Source organism: Myotis myotis, unplaced genomic scaffold, assembly GCF_014108235.1.
Source record: "Myotis myotis isolate mMyoMyo1 unplaced genomic scaffold, mMyoMyo1.p scaffold_m19_p_15, whole genome shotgun sequence".
Classification (NCBI taxonomy): Eukaryota; Metazoa; Chordata; class Mammalia; order Chiroptera; family Vespertilionidae; genus Myotis; species Myotis myotis.
The window spans coordinates 17,937,250-17,959,410 of NW_023416319.1; the positions used below are offsets into that span (position 1 = coordinate 17,937,250).

Here is a 22,161-nt window from a genome sequence, read left to right on the forward strand (position 1 = left end):
AGTGCTAAGAGCTTGAGAGATGAGGCCAAGTGGCTCTTCTTTAACTGTCATGTCTCTTGTATGTCATCACCTTCAATTTCCATCTGGCTGTGGCCAGATGCCCTCCTTCCCATAGTGGGAAGTCCCTGGGTGAGCTGTCTGGGTTTAGAGAGCAGGATGTGCTTTGAACAGGGCTGACTACCCTCACCTTGTTCCTCTAGGACCTGATGGAGAAAGTAATGGTTCTGAACAGGAGCCTGGAACGACTGCGGGGTCCTGATGGGGTGAGCCCAGGCCCTGCCACAACCTACAGAGTCACTCAGTATGCCAACCTCCTGGCAGCCCAGGGCAACCTGTCCACTGCCATGAGCTACCTACCCAATGACTGTGCTCAGGTGAGTGGGGTCTTGGGGAAAGAGCAAACCATTTAATTCAGTCATCTAGCACTGGCTGAGCAATTCAATGTTCCTAGGCACTATGCTAAATGCTGAAACTCCCAGGATAAATAAGATCTAGTCCCTCAGGAAGCTCACAGCCCCTTGGGGGTGAGGGGTCGGGGTGGGGGTGGGAATTAGATGTCACTAACTCATAGTGCCATAACAGAAGTTTATACTAAGCACTATGGGACTCCAGGGAAGGGGCTGGTTTTTGCCTGCAGAAGTCAAGGAAGGCTTCTGAGTTGTGCTGCATTCAGCATTGCCAGGGGTGAACCTGAGGTGGGGGGTAGGGGGGTCGGTGAAGGATTAAAGAAGACAAGAGAATAAAGCTGGGCCTAGGTGGGACACTGCTCTCGGATGGAGAGACAGTGCCACAACCTGCAAGCGAAGTCTTTATTTTATAGCCAGATTCCCTAGGCAAAGTAAGGGCGTGGTCAGGATGTTTACAATGTTCTCTGTTTCAAATCTATTCAGTTACATGCACCTGAACTCTATCAAGCTTTGTTTTGGCAGCACTTGCTGTACCTCCCACAGCCTGTATCACTTAGCCACCTGGGACCACAGGTTTGGACCATAAGGTCAAACCTACAGCTATAGCCTTTGGCTATAATTGTGCTGGGAGGGCTTTGCCCTCCAAGCTGGGACTTGTAGTGGCTTTGCCACGAGCACGAGAGGACCAGGCCCTCTCATTAATTCGAGGCTTGAACCTGTCCAAACACTGTAGCCGCTCTCCACACTGAGTGGTTAAAATTGTTGAGCTGGACCTTCAAAGAGAAGTAGATATAGGGCAGTGGTTCTCAACCTTGGATGGACATTAGAATCACCTGGGAATCTTTTTAAAATCCTGATTTCTGGGCCTCATCCTCCCAAAATTCTGTTTCTTTGTTATGGGGTGAGGCCACAACATTAGTAACAAAGAAACAGAATTTCCTGAGGACGAGGCCCAGAAATCAGGATTTTAAAAAGATTCCCAGGTGATTCTAATGTGCAGCCAAGGTTGAGAACCACTGATAGAGTGATCTAGGCAAAAAAAAAAAAAAAAAAAAAAAGGCAAGGAGGAAGCCTTGGCAAGGATTGTAGCTATCTTTGAGTCATCTAAAGTGGCTAGAATGTCGAGAGTCATCTGAAGTTTGAATGCTATATGGGTCCAGGCTTGTAAGAGAGGATGTTTACTTGTTTTAATTTTACTTAACTCAGTTCTTCATCATTATGACTTTATAGCCATCAATTCAGCAGCTGAGAGATCGGCTTTTTCATGCCCAGGGTGCTGATGTCTTGGGCCAGCAGTCTCCTCCTTTCCCCTTTCCTCGAGTCATTGTGGGAGCTACTCCCCACTCTAAAGAAACGTTATCTTGCAAATTGGGATTCCAGCCTTCTCACCAGGTAACACCCTGTTTGTTCATTCATTCAAAAATACCAATTAATGTCTACCAAGTGCCAGGTATGGTTCTAGGCACTCGGAATATATTAGTGAACAGAAATGGTGAAAATTCTTGACTTCATAAAGCACAGATTCAGTTATTTTTCTAATAACTGTTTATTGAACAGTTGCTTGGCTCTCAGAAAGGTGCACAAGCCATGATCTTGCCTTTAATTAGCTTATAGTCTAGTGCAGTGATCGGTCTGCAAACTCATTAGTCCACAGAGCCAAATATCAACAGTACAACAATTGAAATTTCTTTTGAGAGCCAAATTTTTTAAACTTAAACTATATAGGTAGATACATTGTTATTAACTTAATTAGGGTACTCCTAAGGCTTAGGAAGAGCCACACTCAAGGGGCCCAAAAGCCGCATGTGGCTTGAGAGCCTCAGTTTGCCAACCACGGGTTTAGTGGAAAGATAGATATGTAAAAAATAAGTAAAATTTGTAAATGCCATAATTGGGGTATGATAAGGTGCCATGAGATCACACAGAAGAAAGCAATTTACTCTGTGGGGGATGGACGTTTAGGGACTATTTCAGAATGAGTATGATGCTTGATCTCAGTCTTTTTTGTTGTTAATCCTCACTTGAGTATATTTTTCCCCATTAACTTTTTATTTTTTTTTAAATATATTTTTATTGATTTCAGAGAGGAAGGGAGAGGAAGAGACAGAAACATCAGTGATGAGAGAGAGTCATTGATCGGCTGCCTCTCCTGCACACCCCACAGTGGGGATTGAGCTTGCAACCAAGACATGTGCCCTTGACTGGAATCGAAGCCAGGACCCTTCATTCCACAGCTGGTGCTCTATCCACTGAGCCAAACTGGCTAGGGCTCCCCATTAATTTTTTTAAATATATATTTTATTGATTTTTTACAGAGAGGAAGGGAGAGGGATAGAGAGTTAGAAGCATCGGTGAGAGAGAAACATCAATCAGTTGCCTTCTGCACACCCTCCACTGGGGATGTGCCTGCAACCAAGGCACATGCCCTTGACCGGAATCAAACCTGGGACCCTTCAGTCTGCAGGCTGACACTCTATCCACTGAACCAAACCGGTTAGGGCCCCATTAATTTTTAGATAGAGTGGAAGTAGTGGTAGAAACAGCAATGTGTGAGAGACATATTGGTTGGTTGCCTCTCACACATACCTGACCTGGGCCGGGGATTGAACCTGCAACTCACTTATGTGCCCTTGACTGGGAATTGAACCCAAGACCCTTCAGTGAGTGAGCCAGCACTGTAACCATGAGGTCAATGCTCTGACCACTTAGCACACTGGTCATGGCTGTTTGATCTCAGACTTGAAGATTAAAAGTTATTTAGGCAAAGGAAGAGTTAGGTGAAGGCTATTTTAGGCAGTGGGGACAGCATGTACAAAAGCATTGAAAGGAGAGTGAGCAAAGCCCATATGAGGAGCTACTAATATTTTAGTGACATTGTAAAACAGGTCTTTGTGGCAGTGGAGTAGGCTTAGATGAAGCTGGGGTAACAGGAGTTATATCAAGAAGGACCTGGCAGTCTGAACTAAAGAGCTTAGACTTGACTCTGAAATTGATAACAATCAGGAGCTATTGAATAGTCTTATGCAGGGCAATAACTAGCTCTGTGTTCAGGAAGGGCAAAGCTAGAGGCAGTTAGGAGGCTATATAGAAAGAAACGATGAGGACATGAAATAATCTAAAGCTAGAGAGTGAGGTTGGATTTGAGATATTTAGTACATAGAATTAACAGAAATTAATGATAGTTAAGAGGAGTGTGTGAAGTAGGGAGACTGGCTCCTAGTTTCAGGCCAGATGGATAGGGTGCTGTTAACTTATGATGCCATACTGGAGGGGCTGGAGAACAAAATCCAATGAGATTGTAAATAGAGGTATTAGGCAGAAGTCACATAGGAATGAACTGGGAAGTCTCATGTATCCTAACCCCACCCCACCCCATGCCAACATCCTACAGCAACCACACTGCAATAACAAAACCAAGAAACTGACATTAGTACAATCCATAGATACAGATTTGAGATTCATATTTCACCAGTTTTATATGTACTCGTGTGTGTGTGTGTGTGTGTGTGTGTGTGTGTGTGTGTAACTATGTAAGAACTTGTCTTTTTATCTTTTTAATAGGATCCTTCACAAAGCAAAAGTTTTTAATTTTATAGAGTTCAATTTATTGTTTTTCTTCTATGGATCTTGCTTTTTGTGTCAAGACTAAGAACTCTTTGCCTAGTCCAAGGTCCCCCAAATTTTCTCCTATGTTCTTTCTAGAAGTTTTATAATTTTACATTTAAATCCATGTTACTTTGAGTTAATTTTTATTTAAGGTGTGAAATTTAGGTTAAACTTCATTTTCTTGCCGGTGGATTTCCATTTACAGAAAAAGCTGTCCCTCCTCCATTGAATTTATTTTGCTACTTTGTCAAAAATTCATTGGGCATATTCATATAGATTTATTTATTAGTTCTCTATTCTGTTCCATTGATCTATGAGTTTATCCCACTACCAATACCACTCTCTTGATTACTACCTCTATGTAGTATGCCTTGACATGAGGAAGAATAACTCCCCCACTTTATTTTTTTTTTCCAAAATTTCTTGGGTATTCTAGGACCTTGCCCTTCCCACATAAATGTTAGAAAAAGCTTGTCTATGTAAAAAAATTATTTGCCCATATAGATGTGAATTTATTTCTTGGCTCTCAGTTCTGCTTCATTGGTCTGTGTGTCTGTTTTATGGCCAATACCATACTGTTTTGATTATTGTCACTTTGTAGTATAATTTGAAGCCATCAAGATCTTGATAACTTGTGTCTTTTCTCCTTATCATTGTTGATTTTTATAGAGATTTATCAATTTTATTGATTTTTTTTTTAAAGAACTAGCTTTTTGTTTCATTTTTTTCTAGTTTTCTGTTTTTTAGTTACTTACCCTTTTCCCCCTTTCCAAGTGCTAATCCTTTATTCTCTTCACAGGTTCCCACTCCATCTACAAGGCCAAGGATTTTCACACCCCAGTCATCACTAGTGATGTCCTTGGCACCTTCCCATGCTGGCCCTTATCAAGGCTCCAGAATGCAGAATATAAGAGACTACAGGGTACCTGAGCCCCAGGTTGCCCAGCCTCTGCCCCTGGGCCCTGGGGTAATGCCTGGTGAGTGAGTGATCCGTCTGGGTAGAACATAGAAGAAAACAATTGGCATGGTCAGCGTGGATTTGAGAGGTAGTGTGTCTATATAGTGAGAGGAGCTTGGAATTTGAAGTCAGAATTCCCAGTACTGTCACTTGCTGGCTTTGTACCTGTGGGCAATATACTTAGCAATATACTGTTTCTTTTGAAGAGTAAGAGTAGTTGTTACGTTGTTCATTTCAACCCCACAGGATTGTTTTGAGGGTCTAATAAGGAATACAGTCAAAAGTACTTTGTACATGGTAGATATCCATATGCATGAGTATTAATCATTTTTGTTATTACTGTGTTTTAAAAAATTATTGTTGCTGCCTAGTCTCCCCTCATGTGCTCTGAGTCTCTCTCAAATTGAAATTCTGTTGCACTTCAGCTTTATCTCAGCCACAGCTGTTAAGAGGGCAAAGGACGCAAGCTCCTAACCTCATGGGATTCCCTGGAACATGGCCTCTTCCTGGTCCCCCTCCACCCATGGCACCCTCAGGCATCATGCAGCCTGATTCTGCCCCCCTGCCTGAGACTGCTCGACTGCTTCCTTTCCTTCCGATGAGACCACCAGTTCTCCGCCCTGTGAGCTCCCAGCCCCCAGGCCCTCCTGTCAGCTTCCCTGCAGCACACCCTCCGGGAGGACCAGGCGCTCCATGCTCTGGCACCATTCAAACCACTGGCATCTTGACTCCTCACCCAGGTCAGTCTCCTTTCCATGGCTTTCTTTTTCTCGGCCATTGCCTCCCTCCCCTCTCCACCCCTCCCTCTACCACCTTAGGAATCTCTTCCTCAAACCAATGAACTGGGGCTCCTTTGGTTGGAGCATGTCAACTGAGAGCATAACTGGTTTTCAGAGGGAGGTGAGGTGGACTCCAACTAAAATCATTTGGATGGTCTTCAGACTAAGAATTTCCAATGTTCCTGACCATGCCCCGAAATACTTTTGTCTTTGTATTATACAGGACCTCAAGATTCCTTAAAAAATGCTCCAGCTCCCAGGGCAAACCTCCAGAGGAGACAGGTCAGTGCACCTCCTTACCGACCCCCTCATACATTTACTAGTGAGTAACCCACATTTTAGTTCCTTACAGAATTCAGCCCAGTCCTTCCCATGCTCAGACATGCATTCTGCCCTCTCTTCCCTCTCACTCTTCTTCCCTCAGCCCCCTCCTCTTTCCTGCTTACATGGTACACCAGTCTTCCCACTTCCTGGTTTCCCACTCACTCTTCTGTCCACTGTTCACTCATAATCTCTACCACTCTCTCACATTAAGGCCTAGGGAGTCACTCAGCTTAGACTCAGGTGCCTCTCTTTCTCTCTCTTCAGTTGGCAGAGACATTTATGTCCACAGCACCAATTACTGCTCCAGTTATGAGCCTCACCTCTGAGCCACGAGGGGTCCTTTCCTCACAGCCCCCTGTCCCTGGTGTGGGGCATGCTCCCCCTGGAGCGCCAGGAGAACTCGGCCTGCAGGTGACGATGTGTTCCCCTCCCTTCTTCCAGCCCTCAGAAAAGCAGGGAGTGCCCTGGCCAGTGCGGCTCAGTTGGTTGGGCATCATCCCACACACCAAAAGGTTGCCAGCTCGATTCCTGATCAGTGCACATGCCCAGGTTGTGGGCTCAATCCCCAGTAGGGGGCATGCAGGAGGCAGCTGATCCATGTTCCACTATCACATTGATGTTTCTTTACCTCTCCCGCCCTCTCTCTCTCTAAAAATTAATTTTAAAAATCTTTTTTAAAAAAGGAAAAGGAAAGCAGGGGCTTGGTAGATGGGCCTCATTCCTAAAGGTAGAGTCAGACTATGAGCTGGGGAATGGGGAGGGACAGGCACCAAATGTCCTTACTGTAGAGGGTGCCCCTACCCAACTCTGCTATGCTCCAGTGAGAACAGTGTGGTGCCGAGTCACTGAGGACTAGTCCTTAGGGAAGCTACGAGAGAGACAGCTTGCCCATCTGTCCCCTCTCCGCTTCTTCCTCAGCAACGGCCACCAGAGAAGGTGTACAGGAAGGAGCTGCCCCCAGAGCATCAGTCCTTGAAAACCAGCTTTGAGGCACTTCTACAACATTGCTCCCAGTCTGCCACTGACTTAGTAAGTCTGAACCTTCCCCACAATGCCCTCCTCATACCCTTAGCTGGTTCCGGGACCCCTGAGCTCTAGAGCAGTTCTTTGTGTGATCAGCTCTTTTCTCACTGTCCCTTGACATCGTATGCTTATTTGATCTCCATGCAGGGGATTGGGGTGGGGGTGAGGGGCGGACACTTGTCTGATCTGAAGTCCAGCTCCTTGGCAGCAGGACCCAGTAGCATCGGGACTAAACTCTTGGAAAGGCAGCAGGAAGTACTCAAATGAGAGTGAAACCAGGAGTAAGGAACTTGCCATGCATTCACTGGCTGTGTCAGCTTGAGCAAGTCACTTACCCGCTTTGGGTTTCCATTTCCTCCTTCAAAATGAAAGAAGTAGCCTTTAGCCATTCTGGCTCTAATCTACTGTGATTCTTTATAGTCCTGTGTAGTGTGCGGTTTAGGGGCTAGAATCAGAATCCATTTTCCTCCCTGTAGAAGACAAAACGGAAGCTGGATGAGGCAGCCCAACGCCTAGAATGTCTATATGAGAAGCTCTGTGAGGGGACAGTAAGTACACTTCGTGTGCTCCTCTGCCTCCTGCCCTTCCACCATCACCCATGGCCAAAGGGAGCTCAAGTGTCCTCTGTCCTCTCCCCGAGGTCTCACTGACCTGGGTTCCCACAAAATACATCCACGTTGCCTGGACTGTGCTCTAGAATTCAGTCCTCTCTTATCCTTTCCATGCCGCCAGGGTAGGGGCTGGTGTGGGCTTACTAACCGAAGGGCCAATCCCTCCACAGCTCTCGCCTCAAGTCCTGGCTGGGCTCCACGAGGTTGCCCGATGTGTGGACACAGGAAGCTTTGAGCAGGGCCTTGCAGTGCATGCCCAAGTGGTGGGCTGCAGCCGCTTCAGCGAGGTCTCCAGCTTCATGCCCGCCCTGAAGGCTGTCCTCACCATTGCTCATAAGCTGCACGTCTAAGCCAGGCAGCCTCTCTTACCAGGAGGTCACTGCTGCTGTTACTTAACTGTTCTCCCTGCGGAAAAGGGAATTTCAGAATAGATTCTGTTTGTATTTCCCAGCCCTCATTCTTGTTGCCGGGTATATGATGCTGTAGGCTTGGCTCCAAACTGGCAGCGTGCCTGCTTTCTTTCCTGTGTGCCTGGCCCTCGATCTGTCCAAGGCTTGCTCAGCCTCTGAGGCAGAGCATAGGGCCAATTCTGTACTTCCCCTAATACTGTTCTCTGGGGCAGGACGTGGGGCAGGGTATCTTCTCCCCAGGGATGTTCTGTTTAAGTGGCTTCTAAGAGGATGAGCAGGATCCAAGTCTACCTCTGCTGTACCCATCTTTTGGGTCTTTTGTTTTTCTCCTTCTGTGGGTTATGAGCCTAATCTTACCTTCTCCTGGCCTCTGACTTCATATTCCCAGGTCCGTATTTCTCTGAGCCCCAGTGGCTGGAGTAGAGTTGACTGTTCATCCTCTGAACAAGTCATAGACATGAGGGATGGGTACTGAGCAGAACCAAGAGAAGGAATGTTGGCCCTTTTCTAAAGGAATATCTCATCTGCCAGCATTATTCGGGGTGGGTGAGGTTAGGTGGAAGGGGTGCACTGCCTTTTGCTGGGAGCTATCTTGGCCTTGAGATAGAAGCAAAGGGACCACCGCCTATGGGAAATCGCCCCTCACTTGACCTGTCTGAGCCCTGGTCCAAGGAGGGCTAGACCATTCATTCTGTATGAGCCCAGCTCTGGAATAGGAGCCATAGTAACAAAAGCCTCTCTTTTTAGCACTGCTCCTCGAGGGTGGGAGGCCCTCTCTCCCTCAGCCTCCACATGTCTCAGGGCTGCCTTCTCTGGCTGCACGTCCATGGTTGGATGCTGCATTTGAACCACTGATGTACTTAAGGTGCAATAAAGCTGCTTTGATTTGGTTTCCTCAGTCATCTCCCAATAATTGTCTCCTGGGTCCTATTTTTCTCTTACCTCTCCTCCTAGTCCTCTGTTCCTGCACCTCAATAAAGCAGGGGAGAGGCTTTGGGTCAGCTGGGGAATCAAGAGAGTTGAAGAAAGGAGGTGTCACTGAAATACTCTCCTTGCAGCATCTGTGTGTGTGCGCGCACATGTGTGCGTGTGTGTATCTCCATCCGTGCCTGACCATCAGCTCCAGGGTTTTCCCCACACCACTTCAGGGCTGAGCTCAGCTGCACAAAGGGACTGGGTGTGAAGCCAGGGGGGACTGTCTCTAATCCTGTTGTAGATCCCATCATGTCTGTGGGCTAGATGTGTGTGTTTGGGAGGAAGGGATTGTTAGGCAGTATTTGTTTGTAAAGCCACTTGCTCTTCAGATAATACTTGCACTAACTTCTATTGATGAAGCAGTGTGAGCCCCAGCAAAGTTCTTTCCCAAAGTGTCTTTGAAGCCAAGAGCCCATTGAAGGGAAGAAAGGCCGGGAGAGGGGATTAGTTTGTTCAGCAGCTGTGAATTTCAGTGGGAGGTTGATGAACTCCGAGGTCTTTGTTTAAATTAACGCGGGAGGGGGAGGGAGCCACTGTTGGAGCGAGAGCCCCACTTGGGGCCCTGAACTAACACAAGGAGAAGTCTGAGCTGCAGGGAGCTGTGTACTGACTGCGAGGACTTTTCCCAAACACTTTCGGAAGAGGTGCTGTGAGAAGAGAAGGGGGCGGAGTGGGGGATTAGCATGTGAAATGAAGTTTTCATTGACTCCCGTGGGGGTAGAAAGCTATTTTAATGGCGTTTTGTTCTCCTATTTTCTCTTCTTGAGCTCTTTAGAGGTATTGTTTTGCTAAGGCAGGCTTTCTTCCCCCTTCTTTCCAGTCTGTGGATTGCCTCTATGGGAGCCAACATAAATATTTCTCCTCCAGGAATGCGGGTTAATTAAAAGGAAATGAATGAGTGGAAGCATCCAATCCAGACCCACAATAGGCGAGTGCCCTGTCCTGCCCTCCCCTCCTACCACCACTAGCACCACCAGCGCTGAGCCTGACCCTGTCTCTGTCTCTGCCCTAACCTGCTGCTAAGGCCAATTGAGGCTCAGATTCTTTTCAAGAAAAGAAAGCCCTGCCTGTGTGTAGGCTTTCGGGCCAGGGACAGGAAGGAGACAGTGTTTTACACCATCTCCACCCCCCACCGCCGGAGTCCTTGTCACTTCTCAGGACCTCCCTCTGTTTCTGTCCCAAAGAGCACACAAGAGAGAAGGGGCCTGCGTTTCACTGCCCACCCCATGGTAACGTACTAGCCGATGGAACAAGCCAGACAGCGTTCTCAGCACCAGTTTAAATCTACAAAACGGAAGGTTTGACTAGCTGACTGGAAGGTGTTTTCCCAAGCAGCCATTCTGGAGTTGTCCACGTCTGTAAGGGGAACACAGCCCTGGTGATTGAGTCTGAGAGAGAATCTAAACTCCATGAATGCAGGGAGAGCAATGTAGTGTTTACCACTGTTTCCACTCTGGTGTTTGTTGATGAATGAATGGATAATGCAGAAAGTGTGTGTGTAGCGGGGGGCGGGGAGAGAAGCAATACAAATGTAAGGTAACTCGGCAATGTTTTCTTTATAGAACTTGAATGTATCTGGTATCAAATATATCCATTTGGGAATACAAACAACCTGTGAAAGAACTTCCTGGCAGTGTGACATGTTTTGGGTATTGACCTGAAGTTATCAAATATGAAGGACAAAAGTTCTCCTGCTTTTATGCTGAGAGACTCCCCTGGAGAATGCAGCTTTCCTTTACAAAATCATGCTTTTTTAGATTTTGTAGTTGTCTTGCCAGGTTTCTTACTGTACACTGTCAAATACTCCGCCACGTGGGACAGCCAGGTTGGTATATGCTGCTGCTTGATGAAGGAAGAAGGGCAAGTTGGGAGACTCAAGAGACCCAGATCAAAGCTGAGGGAAGCCGTAGCCGGTTTGGCTCAGTGAATGGAGCGTCGGCCTGTGGACTGAAAGGTCCCGGGTTCGATTCCGGTCAGGGGCATGTACTTTGGTTGTGGGCACATCTCCAGTGGGGAATGTGCAGGAGGCAGCTGATCGATGTTTCTCTCTCATCGATGTTTCTAACTCTCTATCTCTCTCCCTTCCTCTCTGTAAACAATCAATAAAATATTAAAAAAAAAAAAAAAAAAAAGCTGAGGGAAGAAGCAAAGGCGTTTTGCTGGTGGAGCTGGGAATACAGCACTAGGGAACCCTGAAGGGAAGTGTGTCCCCTATAAGGAAGGAAGGAGAACCGCTCTTCTCATAAGTGTTAGGACCAGAAGAGGTATAGGAATGAGGCCAGGGCCTTGGGGTCTGATCTGGCCACTGTCTCAGTTTGGAATATGGGAGCCCTTACACTCACAGGTTGGCCCCTAGAGCCTTGGCCCCTGTTACCTACTTGGGGCCACACCATCTCTGTGCTTTCTCCTGCTCTGGGAGAAGCGGGATGAGGTTGTCTAGCATCTGACCAGTTCTGCTCCCAAAGAGCAGACCCACGGCCGGCCTAAAGGAAGAGAGTTGGCTGGGAAGCTCCTGGGGCTGCAGAGTGACAGTCGGGATTGGCTCTTCCCTTCCCATAGCCCTCTGTCCTAAGCAGGTCCCTGCTGTACTGCTTCTGGGACAAGAACCAGGAGACTCGAGCACCACAGCAGCATGCTCTCACTACTGAGTGGACGTGTTAGTGGAAGATTTATGTGGCTGATTGACTGACTAATCCTTGGCAGATTCGCCTCAGGCCAGAATAACTATTTAGGCCATCAGGGAAGTGAGGCTCTACAGAGGATGGTATTCTGGCAAGGTGGGACCAAGGGGAGGGCCTAGAGCAGTGATGGCGAACCTTTTGAGCTCGGCATGTCAGCATTTTGAAAAACCCTAACTTTGGTGCCGTGTCACATATAGAAATTTTTTGATATTTGCAACCATAGTAAAACAAAGATTTATATTTTTGATATTTATTTTATATATTTAAATGCCATTTAACAAAGAAAAATCAACCAAAAAAATGAGTTCGCGTGTCACCTCTGACACGCATATCATAGGTTCGCCATCACTGGCCTAGAGGTTGTATCTTCCACCCGCCTTCCTCTATGTCCCCAAGAATAAGTTCGATCCCTGGAAAAAAGGGCACATATCACAGCGACTGCAATAAATCAAAAATCCAAGGTACTGAACTTCCTATTAGTTCTAGTTTCATGGCAGAAAGTTTACTTATTAAAGGAAGGTATCCAAGGCCCTGAATCCTGCCTGTTTGAGAACCAGGTTAGTGAAAAGGAAGGGTCCCAGCTCCTCCTTTCTTATACCTGCCTTTAGAGGTGCACAACCCAATGGGAAACTGGCTTTATGAAGCTCAGTCTTGGCTCGGAGGAACACGGATCCTGTGGGGAAGGAGAAGAGGTAGAGATGGTTGCTAGGGGGCAATGGGTTAGGGGCAGGGAGGGTAACTTAAAGGGTAGGAAATGACTGGCCATCTGACCTTACATAGTTCCTAGACCTTGTGGGTATGTGTCTGGAGCACCTTGGTGATTGTCAGGAAGTCATTGTCCCACCGGTAAAGTCCATTAGACACGGAGTCACAGGATGAGTAGCACCCTGGGTTTTCAGCAGGCAGCACTCTAGGGTACCCACTTTCCCCATCTTCAATCCTTGCCCCAAGAACCGGTCCCTCAACACATGCTTTTCCTGGGTCAGTTTTCTCACAGTTTCTCTTTAGGGAAAGAGGGTAAGGGAGAAGGGGAGAGGAAAGCATTAGAGATTCCTGGGGAGTGGCTCTGCAGAAGGAATATGTAAGTGATAGAGACCTGGCAGAAAAGGGGGCGGGGCGCAAAAAAGGACAAGAGAGAAGCCAAGGCTCCCCCCACCCCCAGCCCCCTGTGAGCCCTGTATATTTGAGCAGGGGTCTTCCTGTTCCTACGGCTCCATAGGCTAGGTCCAGCGTTAGGGCAACTAGGACGGGGAGGAGGACCATCTATTCTCATCCTCGTCCAAAGAAGATCAATAGCTCAAACCTCAGAAAGTTCTCAGAGTAAGTGTGGGCCGTGAGGTCAAATGGGGAAAGGAGCGGGAGAGGAGACCCTTAGGGTTTTCTCGAGGGTTTGTGCGCAGCGCCCCCCCGCGGCCGCTCCGCGCGGCTGCAGAAGTACTTGGTGACGCGCCGGCGGCACTGCTCGCAGCGGACCGCGCAGCACCAGTGGAACTTGCAGTTGCAGCTGGACACGGTCTCGGCGCGGCGCTCCTCCACCGCCAGCCCGCAGTCCCCGCAGAGCCGGCGGCAGCTGCGGCGCTCCCAGCGGCCTAGGGAGCGCCCGCGCCGCAGGCACTCTCGGCCCTCCGTGCCCAGCAGGCCTAGCGTTTTGTTCTCCAGGCAGTAGTCTGGGGAGTCCTCCAAGTGCACCAGCTCCCGCGTGGAGATGGAGCGAAAGGTGTCGGCGATGGCGCCGCGTCCTGCCGCGCTGTTGCCAGCACCTTGCAGCAGGTCCACCTTGAGAGCTGCGTGGTACTTCTCCTTCAGGTGCGCGCCCACCTCGCGGAACTCCGGCAGCTGCAGCCAGCAGGTCTGCGTGGTGCAGCTGCCAGACACGCCGTGGCACTTACACGTGCGTTTCATGGTGCCCTTCACCGCCTGGGGGGAGAGGAGTGAGCGGGCCAGGGATTTAGCGCGTGGGGAGTCTCTGCTTCTTGCGGGGGATGGCGGGGGGGACGTTGCTAGGCGTCTAGTACCTCCTACGCCTCAGTACCTCGTTTTCCCAAACTTAAATGAAGTGAGGAGTTGTCCTCACTTAGGCGTGGTAATGGATGGAGCCAGCTGCCAACCCCAGGGGCTGCAAGACTCACCTTGCGGCCGGCCTCATTGTTGTGCAAGTTCATGGCTGCCCGGGCATCCTGTCCGGTCTCCAGGGCATCAACGAACTGCTTGGATATTGCCTCTCCGAAGCCCACGTTGTCACTGCAGCCTCCCCACAGCCAGCCTTGACCCCCTGGAAAAGAGCAGGGGAGAGGGACGGTCGTTGAGCAGCTGTTTCTAATTGGGAATCTGAGATTAAGGTTGGGTGAATGCCTTGTCTCCAGATTAGTTTCAGCCTAGACTTGTTTTTGCCACTTTTGAGCGCCCACGTGTAGCCTATCATCTGCTCAGGACTCCATGACGTAAGTAGTTGCCGAGTGGATTCGCTGCAAGGTGCCTGCGCGCCCATCTTCATACAGTTTCTGGCCTTTGGGCAGAGTGTGCATGTGCCCGTCAGCGACTGACTTCCAGGAAGGACAAAATGGCTGGAAGGGAGGTGAGGAACGCGCGAGCACTGAGAGAGGGAGAGAGAGAGAGAGAGAGAGAGAGAGAGAGAGAGAGAGAGAGGGGGGGGGGGGGGAGAGGAGCAACTGAAATAATATGGAACAACTAAGTTGGAAGTTGAGCCGCAGGGCAGGGAGGATTGGGACAGTGGAGGAAGAGTGGAAAGGAGACAGACAGACAATATGGAAGGATGTCCGCACTGTGTTTGAGAGAGTGACCGATCGACTCTGTGGGGAATGTTCTTCCTTTATCATTATTGTGTTAAATTAAGGAAACTACTCAGTAGGTGAGGGAGAGCCCGTGCAGCATTCAACCTGGTTTGACACATTAGGGTTTGGGCTTAAACTGGTTCACCCTGATTTTCCTCAGATTTAGAAGAATACAATTCCTCTGCACCCCACCCAGCTACCCATCAAGCTTTTCATTCTTTAAGTGAACTCTACCGGCCTGCCCTACCCACCCCCAATGTCACTACTCACCCAGCTGCCCGTTGCGGGAGTCATCACAGCCACAGTTGTCAAAATCCCCAAGGCTGCAGTTCCGAGTCAGAGTGTACATGACGCCGGCAGAACTGATGGCGTGTACGAAGGCTGTCTCCCGGTTAGCTGGCAGGAACCAGAAATTGGGTGAGTTAGAGGGAGGAGTCGCAACCCAAAGAAACACCAGCCATGCCACCTCCCTTTAATACAGTCATTGTCCTCCGATCCCAGCTCTACCCTATTTCCCCACCTTTATAATGTTCCTTACTCTCCAGGGTCCACTCCAGCCCTGGTCTCAGCCCTTCCTTTCTCCCCTCCCATCTTTTCAAGTCATACCCTTTGTGATTAGGTGGCTAGATAAAGGATTTCGGTGGGAAAGAGCCTGAGGAAGAGAGGAATCTGAAGGCCAGGCTATCAAGAACCCATCCCACTTCCTCCTGGAACACTGAAGTCTAAGAGGCATGCGCCACCAGTTCTGAAAGAACCTCTGACTGCCAGCCCTTATTTACTGGCATGGCCACTCTCTCTTCTCCAGGGAAATCTGGTCTCCAGGTCTGTCCCCACTTGCCTTGTACCTGGCTGCTGAGCCTGCTGAAGGAAGGGGCTGAGAGGAATGAGGGATTATGACCCTACCTACCTCCTGATGTTATTTATATAGTGGGGAAGCCATTAGCCAATTGATGAGGTCCATTTGTTGAACAGTGAGGGTTTGGGGGAAGAAAGAGAAAGCTCTTAGGTAGGAAAAAGGAGCTAGAGATGGAACAGAGAAGATCCCAGAGAGGGAGATCACCTGAGAGTAAAGACCAGGTGAGGAGTTAGGGTATAGAGGAGGCAGGGGCCATCCCTGGGGAGTGGGGCTCTAACCTGTGGCCAGGGGGTCCAGGGAGCTGTGGCCGAGGCTTTCCTTACCACTGCGCAGGCCGCCATGGCTGGACAGCTGCAGGGCTCTCTCAGGGCAGTTCCAGCGGTCCCAGGCGAACTGGTATTTGCATTCTTCAATCCCGCTCTGGGCACCAGCTGCCACGCTGCTGGAGTAGATCAGGTAAGCCTTCGGGGACACAGGGGTCAAAATTCAGACTTACAAAAGCTGGACTTGGAGACACTTGCCCCTAAAGTGGCCAAGCCCCTCTCTTCCTGCCCACTTTCCCATCCCTCCAAAATAATGACAGAGTAAGCACTTTAAATGTGTTGTCTCATTTAACATCACAAATAACCTTGTCAAATAGGAACCATTTTATAGATTAGGAATCTGAGGCTCAGAGAGGTGAAGTAAAGCAATTTGCCCAAGATCCCACAGCTAGCAAATTATAGAAGTAGGAAGAAAATTCAGTTTATCAGACACTAGACCTGACTTTACTCACTATACTATTATGCCTCTCCAAAGTGATTCCCAAATTACATAATTCATGAATTTTCGCTGTTCTCATCCCATTACCATCTTAGAAAATAATATTTTGGAACTGGAAATGTCCTTAGAGATAATGCAGTACAATAGCAGCTTTGTAAAGACTGCATCCCTCCCCTCCCTGAGAAGGTTGTGTGACTGCAGCCTGATGCTGTGAAAGGCTGTCAACTTGTCTAGCTTTAGAAATTCGGCTGTAAATTTAGAATCAATACTCGTGAGTTCTTGCCTTGGCTCTGACACTAGTCTGCTGTGTGGTGTGGGTTGTGTCACTAATCCCCTCTGTGCCACAGTCTTTGTCTGTAATAGGTACAGCACAATAAAAAGTGTGGATATAATGAAAAGAAATTAGCACGTATAGTGTTCAGTTAAGAAGCTAAGATTAGTGAAATCTAAACAAATCAAAGGGATATTTTTCTTACCTTTGGACCAGTCATCAGAAAATTGTTCACTGACCTAGAAGAGAACAAAATCACAGAGTGTAATGGAGATGCACCAACTCATTTCTGCTGCCAAGAGTTGTAAGGATTACTTTAGAAAATAGAATTGATGGGAAGAAAGGGGAAATGGTTTGCCAAGGAAAAATTAGGCATAAGGAGTCTACTAAAGACCACTTATTTAATAAAAAAGAATATGTATTATGCTCCTTTTCAAATACCAAAAGTATTGGGAGTAACGTTTGGTCATTATTTTGCCATGGGTGGGAATAGAGCTAGCATTAACTCATTACTGTGTAATAGATGCTCTACTCTCAGTATTTTACATGTTGATTTTGTTAAATCCTTACTATTGCAGGCATTATTATCCCTATTTTACAAATAGGGAATCTGGGACTCAAAAAAGTATTTAAGGTCACCCAGCTAAAAAATTATTGAATCAGGATTGGAATCCAGGACTACCTGGATTCTGAGGAGGGTAGTTCAGTTCTCTAATCAGAAAGATGTAAATAGTAGGATATCTTTCTAGGGATTGAATTGTAATTAAAGTCCAAAAATAAATAATCTGACTCTAGAAAATAGCTAGGCTGTTCCTTTCAAAACTAAAAATAGATTTGTCATACAACTTAGCAGTTCCACTCTTGGGCATTTATCCTTGAGAAATGAGGACTTATTTTTATCCAGGATCTTATACTTGGATGCTCATAGCACTTTATTCATAATAACCCAAAATTTGAAAGTGTTTAAATGTTTTTCAAAGCGTGAGTGGTTATAATAACTGTGGTACAAGGCCTGGCTGGTGTGGCTCAGTTGGTTGAGCATTGTCCCATGCACCAAAAGGTTGCTGGTTCAATTCCCCAGTCAGGGGCACATGCCCAGGTTGTGGGCTCCATCCATAGCAGGGGACATGCAGGAGGCAGCTGATCGATATTTTGCTTATCACATTAATGTTTTTCCCTCTTTCTCTCTCCCTTCCTCTCTCTAAAAGAAAATCAATGAAAATATTAATATCATGGTGGTACATCCATACAATGGAATACTACTCAGGAATGAAAAGGAATAAACATCTGATAAATGCAACAACTTGAATGAATCTCAAGGCAATTATACTGAGTGATCAAAGCCAATCTCAACAGGACACATACTGCATGATTTCACTTATGTAATAATTGTGAAATACATAATTATAGAGCTGGAGAATAGATTAGTGGTTCCCAGGGGTTAAAGAGGAGGGATGCATGTGGCTACAATAACACCAGAGAGTTTTGTGATGGTAGAATTAAGTGTCTTGATTGCGATATGATTATGCAAAGCTATACATGTGGCAAAATTGCATTGAGCTATACATACACACCGAGTGTATGTAAAATTGGTGGTCTGAATAAACTTTATAAATATTGTACTATAGAACTTTATAAATATTATAGGATAGTTGTACGATGTTACCATTGGCAGAGGCTTGTGTAGGACTTCCCTGCACATTCCTTTGCAATCTTCTGCCAGTCTATAATTATATAAAAATTAAAAATTCAATGTATACATACTTGTATATAACCTGGCAAATGGACTTCAGGATAGGCATTTGAAAATTAACCCAAATATATTACCTATTATTGCTCTTTTCCCATTATAATGGAAGAAAGTAACATGGGAATCATTATGTATTGTTCCATAAAAGTTGGTGTACCCTGCAATTGTAAAGGCCAATAAGATGCTGGCCATCATCAGAAGTGAAAAGAGCTTAGCCGACTCTCTTCACATCAAACACAAATAACACCTAAAATGTGGGTGGTTTTTGAAAAACAGTATCATAAACTGGGAGGCTGCCATGTGAGAGATGAAAAAGATTTGGAAAGAAATGTAACAGGTTTTTAGAAAATCATAAAAAACTACATAGTCAACAAAACTTTAGAGCTTGGTAAGGGGAAAAGGGTATGTGAAAAATACAGGAGTAAACATGTTTAAACATGAAGATGAAAGATCCTGATTTGATGGAGAGCTCCTATGACTGCTGTTCTCCCTGTGTTAAGTTAGGTCATTCTCTCTTACCTCTGCACTTATTTTTATTAACAATTTATTGTCTGTCACTGCTCTTATGTTCACATTGCAACTCCATGTTTTGTCAGTCATTTTCAATTCTCACTTTTGTTAAATTAAAGAGAGATAAATGAGCAAACAAACAAACAAGCAAACAAACAAAAAACCCTCCTAAAACTTCAAAGCTTGGCAGGCAAAATTAAGTTGACTAAAAAGTACTACTATCTTGGGAGTGGTAGTACCAGCAAAGAACAAAAATAAATTCAAAACAATTTAAATGAATTCATAACTGCTGAAGCCATTATGGGTTTGCAGATAAATTTCTGATCCTGAAAGAGCGGTGTCAGAGGAGTCAGCCAGGCCCTCTGCTTGCTCTGGCTCCGGACGGTGTTTTTTCTGTTAGATAACTGCCAAAGACGCTTGGACATTACCAGGCAAGACAGAGGCTAGTTCCCATCCCCCAGGACGGACAGCGTCAGGAAAGAAAGCAAAGCAACAAAACAAATATCAAGTGGTAGACAGAGGAGAAAGCTCTGCCATGAGCATGGGTGAAGAGACTCCCTGTGAGAGGATGCGAGGTTGGAATCGCGGGGAGTGTTGCGCAGAATACTGGAGGACTCTTCCTTCCTCAAGGGCGCCGCAATATGTAAAGTTTTGTATGACGTGCTGGTCTAGTTCAATTGATTAATCAGATTTAATTGAGCAACTGCCATGAGACACGACTGCCAGCCTTAGTTGGACAGCATTCCCATAAACTGACTTGTGTTGGAAACCCTGAGTTATTGGCAGACATATTTGAACCATTGTGGCTGACTTGCTCATAACCAAAATAGCCAGTATTAAGAAACGACTTGTCGTGATAGATGTTAACTAGACGCATTGTAATGATCAGTTCACAATATACACACACATCAAATCATTATGTTGTCCACCTGAAACACAGAAGGGCAACTATCTACAGAGATAGGGGAATAGGAGAAAAACCCTTATTCATGCCTGTGGTCTTAACTACCGTGATTATGCGATGTCTCCCAAATCTTTACCTCCAGCCCTTTCATCTTAAGATCCAGAGCTGCATTACCAAATGAATGCTAGACTTCTCCACTGAGAATGTTTCAAATTAAGAAGACAGTATGTCCAAATGCCAACTTATGCCCAGCCAGTGTGGCTCAGTGGTTGAGCATCGATTTATGAACCAGGAGGGCACGGTTCAATTCCCCGTCAGGGCATATGACCAGATTGTGGGCTTGATCCCCAGTGTCGGGTGTGCAGGAAGCAGCCGATCAATGATTCTCTCTCATCATTGAAGTGTTTGTTTTTTTTAATATGTTTTATTGATTTTGTACAGAGAGGAAGGGAGAGGGATAGAAAGAAACATCGATGAGATAGAAACACCCGTCAGCCGCCTCCTGCACGCCCCCCACTGGGGATGTGCCCGCAACCAAGGTACATGCGCTTGACCGGAACCGAACCCGGGACCCTTGAGTCCGCAGGCCGATGCTCTATCCACTGAGCCAAACCGGTTCTGGCTCATTGATGTTTTTATCTCTCTCTTCCTCTCCCTTCTTCTCTGAAATCAATTTAAAAATATATTTTAAAAAATATAAATAAAAGCCAACTAATATTCCCTGTTGAACTTGACACTTCTCCTGACTTGACTATGTTTTGTTAATAGAGCCACTATTTCACCACATCTCTCTCAATCCATTTTCACTATCTAATCAGTAAGACTTGCATGTTTTACCTCCATTATACTTTTCACTTACCAGCTCCCTTTTTTCTCTCTCACTTTCTCAGGAATTCTCACTGTCATATCTTATTTGTGGCCTCCAACCTAGACAATTGTAGAAGCCCTACTAATTGACCTCTCTAGTTATAATTGTTACCCCATTCCAATCTAGTGTATAGTCAGTCTGCAGCTAGATCAATCTTCTTAAAGCCTAATTCTGATATCCTGCTCAAGTATCTTCCTTAGTTTTTCAACTCTTGCACTCAAGGCTCTCCATAATCTGGCCATACATGTGTTTTCAGCTTAATTTCCCATGAAATATCCCTACTTGTCCAATCGTCTAGTCCAGTGGTCGGCAAACCGCAGCTCACGAGCCACATGTGGCTCTTTCACAAAATACCACGTGCGGGTGCACATGTACAGTGCAAAGTTGACTTAAAACTTTAAGTAAAGTTTTTTAAGTTAATTTTAGGAAACGTGGAATGAAAGAAGATGTAGTGTCGAGGATTGAGAAAGGTATGTTGAGATGGTTTGGACATATAGAGAGGATGAACGAAAGGAGGTAGACGAAACAAGTATACAAGACGAGTGTGGATGGGAGAGTTGGAAGGGGTCGACCTCAGCGAACATACTTCAATCAGACTGAGAACATTTTTTAGCAAAGGCCAGCTTAGGAGTACCCTAATTAAGTTAATCACAATGTACCTTCCTATATAGTTTAATTTAAAAAATTTGGCTCTCAAAAGAAATTTCCATCGTTGTCCTGTTGGTATTTGGCTCTGCTGACTAATGAGTTTGCCGACCACTGGTCTAGTCAAACTGAAGCAGTTGCTGTTCCCAATACCATGCATTTATGCCTCTAAACCGTTGCTCACACTGTTCTCTTAAATCTTGCCTAGTCTTAGTGTTTTCAACCAATGGTGCTGGAACAACCCCTGGATGTCCACATGCAAAAGAATGAAGTCGGTCCCATATCTCACACCATATACAAGAATTAACTCAAAATAGATCAGAGACCTAAATGTAGGCACTAAAACTATAAAACTCTTAGAAGAAAATATAGATATTAAGTTTTCGTGATCTGAGGTCAAGCAATGTTTTGTTTGTTTGTTTGTGAATCTGATACTAAAAACACAAGTGACCAAAGAAAACATTGATAAACTGGATTTCATCAAAATTAAAAAGTTTTGTGCTTCCAAAGTCACCAAAAAGGGAAGTAAAAAGACAGCCCACTGAATGGAAATATTTGTAAGTCATATATCTGATTAGACACTTACATTCAGAATATACAAAGAGCATTGATAGCCCAAGTAAAAAATGGTCAAAGGATCTTAAGAGACATTTCTTCAAAGAAGGTAAACAAATGGCCAATAAGTGCATGCTATTATGCTTAATAGCATGAGTTACCAGAGAAACCCAACAATTACTACTTCAATCTTCTAGAAAATGGATGCTCCATCTACAACAGTAATAAATTGGTGATCATTCTCCTCTTTCTTTTGTATCTGGATGGAGCATCTTCCAGGTTTGGTAGCTCTCATCAGTCCTCTAGGAAACATGCTAACTACTTCTACTCACAGAAGGCTTTAATGCCATTATTATAATTTTACGTCCTTTTTTAAAAATATATTTTTATTGATTTCAGAGAGGAAGAGAGAGATAGAAACATCAATGATGAGAATCATTGATCAACTGCCTCCTGCACATCCCCCACTGGGCA

At 46.0% G+C, this 22,161-nt stretch overlaps 2 protein-coding genes across 9 annotated transcripts in view; one reads left to right on the top strand and one right to left on the bottom strand.

The window, feature by feature from the left end:
* SEC31B (SEC31 homolog B, COPII coat complex component) overlaps positions 1-22,161 on the top strand; it is a 52,574-nt gene that overhangs the window by 22,565 nt on the left and 7,848 nt on the right. For 5 of the 8 annotated variants that reach the window (XM_036336310.1, XM_036336309.1, XM_036336311.1 and 2 more), the window contains 9 exons: positions 201-374; positions 1,638-1,799; positions 4,813-4,990; positions 5,397-5,711; positions 5,974-6,032; positions 6,339-6,485; positions 6,993-7,103; positions 7,574-7,645; positions 7,879-9,008. In XM_036336310.1, coding sequence (XP_036192203.1) covers positions 201-374; positions 1,638-1,799; positions 4,813-4,990; positions 5,397-5,711; positions 5,974-6,032; positions 6,339-6,485; positions 6,993-7,103; positions 7,574-7,645; positions 7,879-8,058 — 1,398 coding nt within the window. In that variant the 3' untranslated portion in view covers positions 8,059-9,008. Of the gene's footprint in view, positions 1-200; positions 375-1,637; positions 1,800-4,812; positions 4,991-5,396; positions 5,712-5,973; positions 6,033-6,338; positions 6,486-6,992; positions 7,104-7,573; positions 7,646-7,878; positions 9,009-22,161 lie in introns of those variants that run through there. The other 3 variants (XM_036336312.1, XM_036336313.1, XM_036336314.1) reach the window with 3 other exon arrangements.
* WNT8B (Wnt family member 8B) lies at positions 13,146-16,690 on the bottom strand. The gene is made up of 5 exons (XM_036336318.1): positions 16,661-16,690; positions 15,746-15,884; positions 14,837-14,962; positions 13,904-14,046; positions 13,146-13,691 (listed from the first exon to the last, which is right to left on the bottom strand). The coding sequence occupies exons 1-5, from the start codon at positions 16,673-16,675 to the stop codon at positions 13,146-13,148; spliced, it is 969 nt and encodes a 322-aa protein (XP_036192211.1). The 5' UTR covers positions 16,676-16,690.

Bases quoted from the DNA above. Each gene is read 5' to 3' on its own strand.
- WNT8B (XM_036336318.1), bottom strand. The intron at 14,963-15,745 runs GTAAGGAAAGCC...GGTTCCTGCCAG, and splicing joins CCATGGCGGCCTGCGCAGTG to CTAACCGGGAGACAGCCTTC. The intron at 14,047-14,836 runs GTGAGTAGTGAC...GCTCTTTTCCAG, and splicing joins CTCCCGCAACGGGCAGCTGG to GGGGTCAAGGCTGGCTGTGG.